Below are 13,197 nucleotides of genomic sequence, written 5' to 3' on the forward strand. Positions count from 1 at the left end.
GCCATGACAGATGAACCACGGGTGTAATGGGTGGGACCAGTACCGTGCAAGCTGTATCTCACCATAAAATTCCACTGCACAGGCTTGAAGGACATGTCCAAGTTCACTTACTAACAACTCTACCAAGTCCTGTAGCGATGGGAAGGGGCGAAAACGACAGGTGGAAGATGATCACTAGAAGCCGCAGTCCCGATTCCTGCATACAGGCGATTCAGGATATTGGTCGCCTGATGTTGAACCTGGAAATGACAGCATCACTCGGCAGCACCCTGAATGACCAAGCAACCTTATCTAGGGACAGCACTGCTTGCTCCACAAGGAGGGGGGCCTAGAAAAGGTGGCCTAAACAAAAAGCTCATTTCCGTCAACCCCAGTTGGCTAGCCGCGGTCAACGGGCATCTCCTAATGCGGTCGAAATGCAACAAGAAATGGAAGGTATGCAAAATGTAAGGGTGCAAAAGTACTGAAACGTGCATGCTGGAATATCACTCAGGCGTTGGCTTCATGATCAAAACATCCATCGCTTCCACACTAGAAAGCCTGCCAACTGGTCATTCTGACCGCATTATGTCCTTGCGCCTCCCACTAAAGAACAAGGAATATGCCACGATTCTAAGTGTGTATGGCCCAACTCTTCAAGCTAAATCTGAAGAAAAGGACAGATTCTCCTCAGAGCTCCGCCATGTCATGCGGCGCACTCCTCCAGCGGACAAGATGATTATCCTTGGCGACTTCAACGCCAGAGTGGGCCAAGACGCAGATGCCTGGAGGGGTTTGCTTGGCAAGCATGGCGTCGGAAACTGCAACGACAATGGGCGCTTACTGCTAGAGATTTGCATGGAGCTACAACTTGCCATTACCAACATTATCTTCCAGCAAAAGGACAAGTTAAAGACAACCTGGATGCATCCTCGGTCCAGGCATTGGCACCTCATAGACTATATTCTAGTTTGCCAAAGAGATCTCAGAGACGTTTTACATACCCGAGTGATGCCCAGCGCAGAATGCCATACTGATCACCGCCTAGGGCGTTGCAGAATCCGAATACGCCCTAAACCCATAACAAGGAAGAGAGGACCATCCAGAAAAAAGTACAACCATAGCAGGCTACAATCACACGAGGTGAAAGCCGTCTTCCAAGCAAGCTTGCAAAATAAATTTGAAAACGACAGTAGCCAAATAGACCCCTCACCTGAACTACTCTGGGATCAACTGAAAATAGCTCTTCCTGAAGACATCTGAAGAGGTCCTGGGATTCTCTACCAAAACGAACCGGGACTGGCTTGATGAGAACAACATTGAAATAAATAACCTATTAGCGAAAAAGAGAGCGGCCCATCGGGCCCACCTAGCTCGACCATCCTGCCCATTGAGGAGAGCAGCCTTCCGTCATAGTTGCAGCATCCTCCAGCAAAAGCTCAGAGGTATACAAAACGAGTGGTGGTCCAACCTCGCAATAAAAACTCAACAGTGCGCAGACACTGATGACTATAAGGGCTTCTATGAAGCCCTCAAGTCAGTGTATGGCCCCACACACCGTGTCCAGAGTCCTCTGCGCAGTGCAGACGGCCAGGTACTCCTCACGGACGTAACATCCATCCTGAGTCGTTGGTCAGAGTATTTTCAGACCATGTTCGGAGTCGACCGTACCATTCATGACTCAGCAATACTCCGTATTCCTCAGTTGCCAACTAAAATGGGATTAGATGAGCCTCCTTCCATGGAGGAACTCACTGAGGCCATTAGACATTTGAGGTGCGGCAAGGCCCCAGGAATTGATGGGATCCCTCCAGAGATCTGGAAATATGGAGGTCCCGAACTGCACATCAAGTTCCATGAACTCCTTGCCTGTTGTTGGGAGCAAGGAAAACTCCCACGGGACCTCCGCGACTCAGTCATCATTGTCTTATACAAAAACAAGAGGGAAAGATCGGCCTGCTCAAACTACCGGGGAATTACCCTGCTCTCTATCGCAGGTAAAATCCTTGCCCGTGTGCTCTTGCGCAGACTGATACCTGCTATCGTGGAAGACCATCTCCTAGAAACCCGGTGTGGCTTCAGAGAAAACAACCTATCAGAACTCTTCCTCATCAACAACGGCGTCAAACAGGGATGCGTCTTAGCACCGACTCTGTTCAGCATCTTCTTTAGCATGATGCTTAAACATGCTACCGAAGACCTTGACGACAACGACAATGCGATCTATATCCGATATCGCTTTGACGGCAGCTTGTTCAACCTCAGAAGGCTGCAAGCCCACACAAAGACTTTCGAGCATATGATTCGAGACCTTCTCTTTGCCGATGATGCAGCCTTTATTTCCCATACCGAAAGAGCCCTGCAGCATCACATCTTGCTTCGCAAAGGCTTCCCAGCACTTTGGACTCGAGGTCAGCATGAAAAAGGCAGAGGTCCTCCGCCAGTCCGCTCCTCGGGAAGAGTACAACCCTCCGCGCATCACCATAGGTTAAACCGAGCTAAAGACAGTACACCAGTTCACCTACCTGGGATGCACTATCACCTCAGATGCAAAGCTCGACAAGGAAATCGATAACCGACTAGCCAAGGCGAACAGTGCTTTTGGCAGACTATACAACAGAGTCTGGCGGAATAAACACCTGAGGAAGGACACAAACATCTGTGTCTACAGAACCGTAGTACTGCCAACACTTCTTTACGGCTCTGAGACATGGGTAACCTACTGCCATCACATACCACTCCTCGAGCGTTTCCACCAGCGCTGTCTCCGCACCATCCTCAATGTACTCTAATATGACTACGTCACCAATGTTGAGGTCATCAAGCGGGCGTGGACCCCCAGCATCGAGGCTATGCTGCTAAAGTCACAACTGCGCTGGGCGGGGCACGTCTCCAGAATGGAGGATCATCGACTGCCCAAGATAACTCATTACGGCGAACTATCCACCGGCTACCGTGATAGAGGAGCTCCGAAGAAACGTTACAAGGACTCTCTGAAGAAGTCACTTGAAACCTGGCACATTGGCCAACGCTAGTGGTCTACTCTTGTTGCAGACCGTGTCACCTGGCGACGCACAGTCCACCAGGCCGCCACCTCCTTTGAATTCTCTCGCATAGAGATCCTGTGCGAAAGGCGCTACAAGAGGAAGATTCGGGAAGTCTCAGCAACCGTACCTGATGGAACTTTTGTAATGCAGCCGCTGTGGCCGAGCCTGCTTGTCTCGCATTAGGCTTATCAGACACAAACGTGCCTGCAGTTGACGTGGACAACCACCTTCAAATAATCTTCGTTCGCGAAGTAAAGCCATTGAGTCTTATATAGTGTTTAATGTTAGTCTTTTATATTGTTTAATGTTAGTCTTTTATATTGTTTAATGTTAGTCTTTTATATTGTTTAATGTTAGTCTTTTATATTGTTTAATGTTAGTTTTAGATATTATTTAATGAAATGTGCTTTAAAGTTTTTTATATTATTGGTACTAGTGGACTTATTGATCTGTGCTGAAATAATAACGTATTTAAAAAGTCGTTCTTAACATGGGGAGGGGAGGATGTTTTGTAACTATTCTATATTTTTAACCTTACAATTGAATAATAATAAACAAAAAAACTTTAATTATACTTGGAAATACGATTTAAAAATACCGCGGATCAGTAAGTGCACTAGCACCATATTATTTAATGCAATGTGCTTGAAAAAATTTTTATATATTATTTAATGTAATGTGCTTGAAAAATGCTGCCTAAATGCGCACGCACACATCACTGTGTGAACAAAATACACAGGCCACGCCTGAAAAGCATTTATGATAATAACAAAAATAAGATAATGTTCACGTAACGTGCCGTGTACTACGTTTTTCATTGATTCCAGTGCCGGGTATGAAAAAAAAACCAGATCGGTGGAAGCAACTGATTCAACTTGCACACTAAACAGGCGATAAGCAAACTAAGAAAAAAAAATTAATTGCTAAAATATTTCTACTTCCGTAGATTAAATATTTTTTTATTTAGAAAATAAGTAGGGAGTTTAAAGTATGCCAAGACTAACCTAAAGGAGTTCAAGTGTTTTAATTATCCCAAGCGTTTTTGTTGTACTTATATATTTTTTCATGCCGTAATTATTTTTAAAAAATATCATAGAAATGTAAAAAGCAGTAAATATAACTCTTTGTCGGCGGCATTGCAAATGGACACCGAAAACAAATAATTTCACCCGAAAATAAAAAAAATATATAATTTTAATCACAAGTAATACTCGCTTTATTTATAGTATGAAAAATTTTTGAAAAAAAAACATAAAGATTTCATTCACAAAATTTCAAATAACAAAGAAAACAAATAGAATGTTAAAAAAAAAAACGAAATTTCTATGATTGGTTGGTGTTCCCTATCTTGTGCCTTTGATGAGTTTTATTACAACAATGGCGTCATTCGTGAGTTATTAATAAAGCAGGCGATAGAATGTGTTAAAACCTTACAGAAATCGACTGATAATAATAAAAAAAATATCCTGGTACAAAATGTTACTACTCTTTCAAAATTTTTCTGACCAAAGTTCTCTTTATATTTGAGATTTTCTTTGAGAATTAGAAAACAAAATAAAAATATTTTTCTCATATGGTTATAAGAAATGCCCTTGACCCACTTTTCGTCGTCTGATCGAGCTGAAAATTTGCACGTGGAATGACTTATATTTTTATGGATTATTTGGCAAATTACAGTTCTGGACTAATTGTGGTTTCGGATTTACAGGACTTTTAACAGATTCAGGTAGAGAATGAAACCTGTTTAATGTAGCCTAGTGACCGGTTTGTTATTTAAAAGGGACCTATATTATAGAAGATGTTTGATGAAATAAAGAGAAAAAAACTTATGATGCATCATCATATGATTTTGTAAAATGCTAGAAATTCTGCTACTGAATAGGTACGACTATCAACTAAACTCAGGCTGATATTAGTAAAACGACGCCTGACTATTCAAATAGTCCAAGAGGTTAAGATTCATAAATAGTCTTTAAGATTTACGATTCATAAATGGAAACTATCATTTTATAATCATGTACAGATGCATAAGTCTTCTACCGCATGGATTCCGAGTCACTGACAGATTTTCAAAAGTTAGAAAACATCGAGAGCCTGAAGATGCGTCAAAGTTTTTCAAAGACAAATTACACAGTAAGAAACCTAGATTTATCGTTATGATTCAAAAACCAAACGCAGTGGAAGCACTTGGACCTACTACATCCAAAGAAGAAAAAAGCAGTTGTCATGCTCAGTCTTCTAAGACTTCGACACTTTTTTTAGCAGGGAGTATTACAATTACAGACGGTAATTATGCTTCACTTTTTAGGAAATTAAAAGATCAGCAAAAGTCTCCTCTATTCCACGTACTCTCTTGACTTATACCTTTTGACTTTAATTTCTTCCCAACCATGAAGTTGTTTTTGAAAGTAAAATGTTTCCCAAATATTGCAAATTATTTTCGAAGTTACGTCGTGGTTGGAGTAGAAACCCGGGGTGTCCTAAAAACAGGCTATCTAGAGCTGCACTGAACAATGGGAGGAATGTATAATTGAGTGGCACGTATGTAGAGAAAATCTAACAGCCATATTTCGTTGCTCTACTTCTATGAAAAATTGGCCAAAGGCATTACTTATTGAACGCAATTCGTAGGGGCATTCTTTTATCCTTTAGAAAACTTTATTGGTTCATTCAGCCTAAGTAAAACAAAAAATTGCTTGTGTTTAATATTTTTGTGTGGTGAATTAAATTGTATATTTTAAAATCGTTTTGTTCTCTTTAAATTTCTTGCTTTTGATACATATATATTTTAATAATATTAAAATACATATATCAAAAATATCTTGAAATTTTTTGCTTTTAATATATATATATTTTAATAATATTAAAATACCTATATCAAAAATATCTTTAAATTCCTTGCTTTTGATATATATATATTTTAATAATATTAAAATACATATATCAAAAATATCTTTAAATATCTTGCTTTTGATATATATTTTAATAATATTAAAATACATATATCAAAAATATCTTTAAATTCCTTGCTTTTGATATATATATATTTTAATAATATAAAAATACATATATCAAAAATATATTTAAATATCTTGCTTTTGATATATATTTTAATAATATTAAAATACATATATCAAAAATATCTTTAAATTTCTTGCTTTTGATATATATTTTAATAATATTAAAATACATATATCAAAAATATCTTTAAATTCCTTGCTTTTGATATATATATATTTAATAATATTAAAATACATATATCAAAAATATCTTTAAATATCTTGCTTTTGATATATATTTAATAATATTAAAATACATATATCAAAAATATCTTTAAATATCTTGCTTTTGATATATATTTTAATAATATTAAAATACATATATCAAAAATATCTTTAAATTTCTTGCTTTTGATATATATTTAATAATATTAAAATACATATATCAAAAATATCTTTAAATTTCTTGCTTTTGATATATATATATATATATATATATATTAATAATATTAAAATACATATATCAAAAATATCTTTAAATTTCTTGCTTTTGATATATATTTAATAATATTAAAATACATATATCAAAAATATCTTTAAATTTCTTGCTTTTGATATATATATATATATATTAATAATATTAAAATACATATATCAAAAATATCTTTAAATCTCTTGCTTTTGATATATATTTAATAATATAAAAATACATATATAAAAAATATCTTTAAATTTCTTGCTGTTGATATTTTAATAAAGTAACAATACATAGGAATGTTTCATATTTGATAAAGGAACAAAATGTCAAAATATGGTTTTTACGAAATATAAAAACTGCGCTATCGCCGGAATTGTCCGCGCGGTGTATAGAAAACACTGGAAGGTACTGAAAGAAAATTTTGTGATATTCAAAAAAACCCTTTTGCGCAAATGCCGGCCATATTTTTTCAATGAAAAATATATTATTCCTCTCAGTACAAAGCTTCAACAAAAGCTGAAGAAATATGTCATTTCGGCTATGCTGTAAGTTGTATGTATCACTATTTGGATTGCTTATGGAGCCGTAATCTTTAATTAAATACAAAAGTAGATAAAAATAAAAACTGACTAGTATAAAAAAAAGGGTCAAATCAACTTATCTTTTCGTTTTCTCTTATTAAACATCTCTCGTCTAACACTTTTATTTAAAACATTTTGCGAATCATCGTTCAGGATTGGTTATATAAATGCTTTATTTTTCAAAAATTACTTACTACACAAAATTTGGAATTTGGTCATTTGAATCGGCCGAAATATAGGTTTGCTTTAGAGATATATCTGTAGTTATTTTCAATAGAACATTTTTAGGCTTCTCGAATAGTTGTCATACTTTACATTCCATTATGTCTGAATTTTAATTCCAGGTTTTAAGCTATCTTACAAATTATAGTAGATAAATGTAGTTTAAAACTTTATCAGTTAAATATTTTCACAGAGACATACACATAGCTAATGTTTTATTCATATAGATTACTAGCATTTCAGCCCGGCGTTTCCCGGGTATTTGGATGTGTCTGTTGACCAAAAAAGAAAAAAAAGTAGTAGTAGGAAGGCAGACTCGAACCTGTACCGCGAAGTAGGAAAAGAACGGGGTAAAACCTGACGTCCTTTCGGTTACGAACACCGCCAACCCTGAAGGTAATTATGTTAACATTTAGGCTAGACAATCATAAGGAGAGGATAACTTTCAAAAATATCGGCGAAAAAGGCCGACTCACGCCCCCCCCCCTGTAAAAAAAGTGCCCAGTTTAAGGTGAAGATATTAATGTTTTTAGCCAGATTTTCGATATTTGTCGTATGAAAGGTCGGACTTTAAAACGATACTGATCATGGTAAAATCCGTCGCCTCTGTCGAAAGTTTTAGGCATAGATACATACATACATACATTTATATATTGGTACCTAAACATTTTCGACCCAAATCGATTAAAAACTGATTAAAAAGTAAAATTTCAAATGTTTAGACCAGAAATTGTCTGAGTAATTTGGTAGAGACCGCAGAGGTCAATTGTTTTTTACTTTGACCCATATTATGACCTCTTAACATGCATTGTTTTGGGCTAAAAATCGTGTTATTAAGTTAGATCCATGTCCAAAGAACCTATATCTAAAATTTCAAGTGTTTAGACCCAAAATTGTCGGAGGAGTTTGGTAGAGTTCTCAAATGTCAAATTGTTGAACTTTGACCCCCTTAACAGACAAATTTATGCCCGAAAACCGATCAAAGATTTTCTAAATCTCAGTACCCTGTATATCAAATTTCGAGTCTGTAGACTAAAAATTGTCAGAGTTATTGCGTAGGGAAATGTACAGACAGACACACACACAAACACGTTCACTTTTATAGATATATAGATTTTGTTTTTTCTGTGACGTTAGTAAAAAAAAACGGTCTCTAAATGTGTCTTCTTAGAATGTGTGTGTGTGGGGGGGGGGAAGTACACGCACACTTGCATACACTTCCTTTATACATAGGAAAAAGAACAGATATTCGCCCCGTCCTTAATAAAACATTTGAATATATTGAATGTTTCATGTTTATTATCAATATAAATAAATGTGTCTGTGTGAAAATATTTAACCGATACACTCGAGTCACATTTAATTTTAAATTCAATTTTCACCCCAAACAAGGTACAGTGCGACATTGAATTAGGGGACTACTATCGGGATATAAGTTGCAGGGGTATTCTGAAGAAAGATGAGTAGTAAGATGTCTGTTCATATTATACTTGAACTTCTACATGTCAGTACAGTTGGGAAAGCAGAATATCGGGAGTTCCAAACTCTAGCAGTTCTGGGGAAGAAACTATTAGAGTAGAAGGCTTTCTTACACCTAAGGATCTCTACCGTGAAGGGTGGGATTTAGCTGTTTGTCTGGTGTATTCACGTCAAAGGGGTACAAGTGCTTGTAGTTCGTCAGAGCATTCACTATTAAAATACCTGTAGAACAGGCAGGGTGTGCAACATTTCGTCGATGGGACAGAGGCTGAAGCCTAGATGACAGTTTAGGTCCTATCAGGTTGGCGACTCTCTTTTGAACCCTGTCCAGGAGTGAGAGAGAAGTAGCAGATGCACAAATGTGATAACTGTACTCCATTTAGGGGCGAATGGTGAATTTATAGGCGTACAGGATACTTTCAAGCGTAAGTAGTTTTCTTTCACGGTAGAGAGACCCCACCTTCTTTGCAGCAACCTTGGTAATGCTCTCATAAAACTTCACAGCAGCCTTGGCAATGCTCTCATAGCACTGGAATTAACAGAAAATAGTAATCATACACCAAGGATATTGCATAATGGGTAAAATCTTTGTTTGGATAAATTAATAACGCGTGCATAAATATATTAGCAAATTGAAATGCAAAATGTTTACTTCACCTTGCCGACACATTTCTATCACTTTTACGTATGTACAAATTCATTTTTAGCTTGAAGTGGTTTAATTGTATGCCTTTCTTATTTATCTGTCGATAGCTCAAACGATAAGGAACGCGCCTGGAGAGCAAAATGTTCTTGTTTTATTCTACCTGATGGCACCCAATTAATTTTTTAATCTTTTGAAATCACAATTACATATTAGGTGCAATATAATATTCAATAAAGAATTGGCTCTGTAGTAATAAATACGAAGTATATATGAACTAAAATATATTTAAGCGTATTTTACAAGCGGGCAAGGCTGGGCACTCCCTGCTAGTCTTAGACCAAAAGCAAATATTCAGATTTTAATATTATTAGCAATTGGGGGTCGTTATCCGATTCGTTAATTGCGTGAACTATCTGAAACAGGTTAAATTCAGCAATTTACTTTTATTACTTAATGATAAAATGTACACTTTTAAAGGTCAGATATTGCTGGCATCTCGTTAGGATCGATGTTCATTGATCACCTAAGCAAATATTTTCTGACAGATTCGAGATGAACACGTGATCGTGAGATATAGTCTATTTTGGGATGTAAAAAGAAAGTAAGGAAGATCAGATTTATCTATCTATCTATCTATCTATCTATCTATCGTTGTAATGTTCTGATTTTTAGTTCGATATGATGTCAATAGCAGTTGATTTTAATGACACGATCTTTGACACACTTAATTTTAAATTGTTTTCATGAAATTTGTTTTTGCATGAATCGGTATACAAGAATTTTGACCCAGTCCATTTTGTTTTTTATATGAACTTCCCCAGCACATGGCATTTCCAAATGTTCACCCATTATATTACTATCCCATCTCGATGAAGCTTAACTTGGGTGATTAAACGAACAGAGTTAAATACTTGAACAAACTGGAAGCCAGTGGTTATTGGCGCAACGTCGAATGATACGCAATGTCATTTATGGCTTTGCTTGATTCAGGTCGCCAAGGGCATTCTTAGAGAATTAACGATTGCTGATCTTTTGAACTTAATTGCTAGCTCCAATTCTGTAATGCCCTCCTTGAACTAGTCTTAATTCTGGATCTTTTTACCGCGGCAGAGTTATAGATTCGCACGCAATCTGTCAAGATGATGGAAGATGCCCTGTTAAAACAAAAAACAAATAAAAGGTATTGTGTTCTCGAAACTCTCCTGTCCACTGAAATGTTTTCCAATTCTGAATAATCGATATCACATAAATTGATGCGATTGATATGCATTTTTCTTTCTTTTTACATCAAAAAATAGAATGTATCTCACGATCACGTTTTCATCCCTAAACCTGTCTGAAAATATTTGCTTATGAGATCGATAATCATCGATCCTAACGAGGTGCCCATAATATCTGACCTTTAACTTCGTACATTTTATTATTGGAAAATACTAGTAAATTGCTGAATTTGATCTGCTAAAATAGTTTACGCAATTAATGAATTTGAATCCGACCCCCAATTTCAAATTGTATCCTAATATTTTGAATATACCTTCTTAGCTATTACTAAGGAAAATGTGCCATCTGTCTCTCTGAATACGAAACTATACAATAACTTCTATTAATTAAAAGAAGTGAGTTACCTTTTTCTGAAAACGAAAATATACTTCAAATATATGAAAATGCTTCATTAAGGGGGATATGTGGTATAGTATTTTTTCTGCTGATCATCCTTCTAGATATCAACATCGTCCTTTTTTAGAAAAGTGTACTGTATGTTTTTAGTCCTGATAGCATCCTCAGCACGGTTACCTTCTACTTAAGCTGAGTGGAGTATCTGTTCATGTTAACATTATACTATTCTCCTATACATTTCCACACCCTGTTGGAGATTTAGAGTGGATTAAATAAATTGCTCAGTTCGAAATTCTTTAGTGGTAAGATTTTTAATTTGGAAAAGATGCACCTGAAGAAGGTCGAATGTTACAGCCGAAACGTCATGAATACACGTCGAAATAATAGACCAAATAATAGAAATAAATGTTGATATAAATTAATGTGGAATTTATTTACAAAAGATATAGTAAGTTTATTTGAAAATTACACACATTTGCATCAAAGTATTTATGTAATAGTACTGATAGCAAGTACTTAAGGAATGTTATAATACCATATGCACTACGTATGATATTCAACTACATTTGCTGGTGAAACCCCAAATTTGGAATCTCATAGTCGCTATTACTATTTACTTACTTAAAACTATAGTATGTCCCAGCTTCTTGTGCTGGCGCGGCACAATTATACTGGAATTGTTTTTACTCATTATTTATTATCTATTGAGTACAGATTATTAATAAAGTGATGTCTGTCCATTGCTCATATATCATACAAATGTTCTATGACTAGATACCTAATCAGTCCTATCTGAGTGTAAGTCTATCTCTCACATGTGTGCCATTTCTGGTATAATTATGTAAGATATGTGCAGATTGCGATGTCTTTTCTATTAGTACTTTCATCTCGTGTTTTTCAATGTGTGCGGATTCAGAATCGTGGATCTTTGTTTTTCAGTTCTACGTTTTTCCACAAGTCGTTTCAACCAAACTGCGTGGGCCATTTTCAAGCCGTCCTTGAGCTGTTCCGTTGTACTCCTTGGGTTATTTTTAAAAACACAGCATCCGTACATGTTCGATATATAATTATGTGATAATGTCTGACAGGCTGAGTCATCTAATAACCAGTAAGCGAATGTTCAGCATAAGTATTATTAAATGACTCAAGTAATAAAATCGAAGTAGCAACATAAATTCCGAAGGAGTAATATCAATTTATTATGAGGTAATCGTTTACTTTATTTTATATTGAAAAAGAGTCGTGGTAAAATTGTGAGAAGGCAGAGAACTAACCGACCACGGTGGGCATGTGCCCGCTGTGAGTAAACAGTGGCGTGGGAACCTGGAACACTTCAGATTCAAGAATAATGTCATTGTGCAGATTTAGGCGATGTTGGGAGTACAAGATGACAGAATAAAGCATGGGGTTTTTCATCAACAGAGTTTTTATGTTTTTTTTCTATCTCGTTCGGGTGTGATTTTGTTGTTAGAGTAAAAAGAGAAAAGACTGCTGCTGCTGCTGCTCTGCTTATATGAAGAGCGACCGTCTTCGTTGTGGAAAAACACAAAATAATCCGGCTCGAGTGCATTTTTTCTTTTTACCTTTACGTGGCTGAAATATGAATTATTTGCTTAAATACAGCACCTTTCAGTCATTTAAATAATAAATAGCATTTCAAGAGTATAAGGTATGATCAGATTGACACACCGCTTTCTATTAGGTCACTGACGTTCAGCAACGTTGAGCCTGATCAACACTAAATAGGAGACCAATTGTAAATAGAAGGTGCTGCACGTAGGGTGCTCTTTACACCTGAGTTTTTTCCAATCATATAAGCTGTCCTTTGTCACAAGACTTCAGCAATGGTTGTTTAGAAATGTGGTTGGTGATTGCGAAACTCTTGTTTCACAATGGTAAATCAAGAAAGCACCCGTACAAAGGTTGTACATTATTCCTTGTGTCTGAACACACGTCTAATATTGAAGAAGAGAACACCGTCCTAGATTGATGCGCGAACACGAAATGTGCTCAAATGCCCAGATAAACAACTATATTACCCAGCAAAAAATGTGTAAATCATCTAACCGTGTGATTATTCATTCTAAACTGCCTTGACGTTTACGCTTCGAAATGTCGCAGATAGAAGATTAGAATTCGATCTGATTTT

At 36.2% G+C, this 13,197-nt stretch overlaps 2 protein-coding genes across 2 annotated transcripts in view; one reads left to right on the forward strand and one right to left on the reverse strand.

Annotated features, from left to right (window-relative positions):
• LOC145258256 (neuronal acetylcholine receptor subunit alpha-10-like) overlaps positions 1-13,197 on the reverse strand; it is an 800,162-nt gene that overhangs the window by 696,184 nt on the left and 90,781 nt on the right. The gene's annotated exons all lie outside the window — the stretch shown is intronic.
• LOC145258051 (protein CFDP2-like) lies at positions 475-1,242 on the forward strand. Its single transcript, XM_080115776.1, has one exon. The coding sequence runs from the start codon at positions 475-477 to the stop codon at positions 1,240-1,242; it is 768 nt and encodes a 255-aa protein (XP_079971902.1).

Source organism: Euprymna scolopes, chromosome 33 (assembly GCF_053919585.1).
Source record: "Euprymna scolopes isolate OS-2025 chromosome 33, ASM5391958v1, whole genome shotgun sequence".
NCBI lineage: Eukaryota > Metazoa > Mollusca > Cephalopoda > Sepiida > Sepiolidae > Euprymna > Euprymna scolopes.

Bases quoted from the DNA above. Each gene is read 5' to 3' on its own strand.
- LOC145258051 (XM_080115776.1), top strand. From the start codon at position 475: ATGCTGGAATATCACTCAGGCGTTGGCTTCATGATCAAAACATCCATC.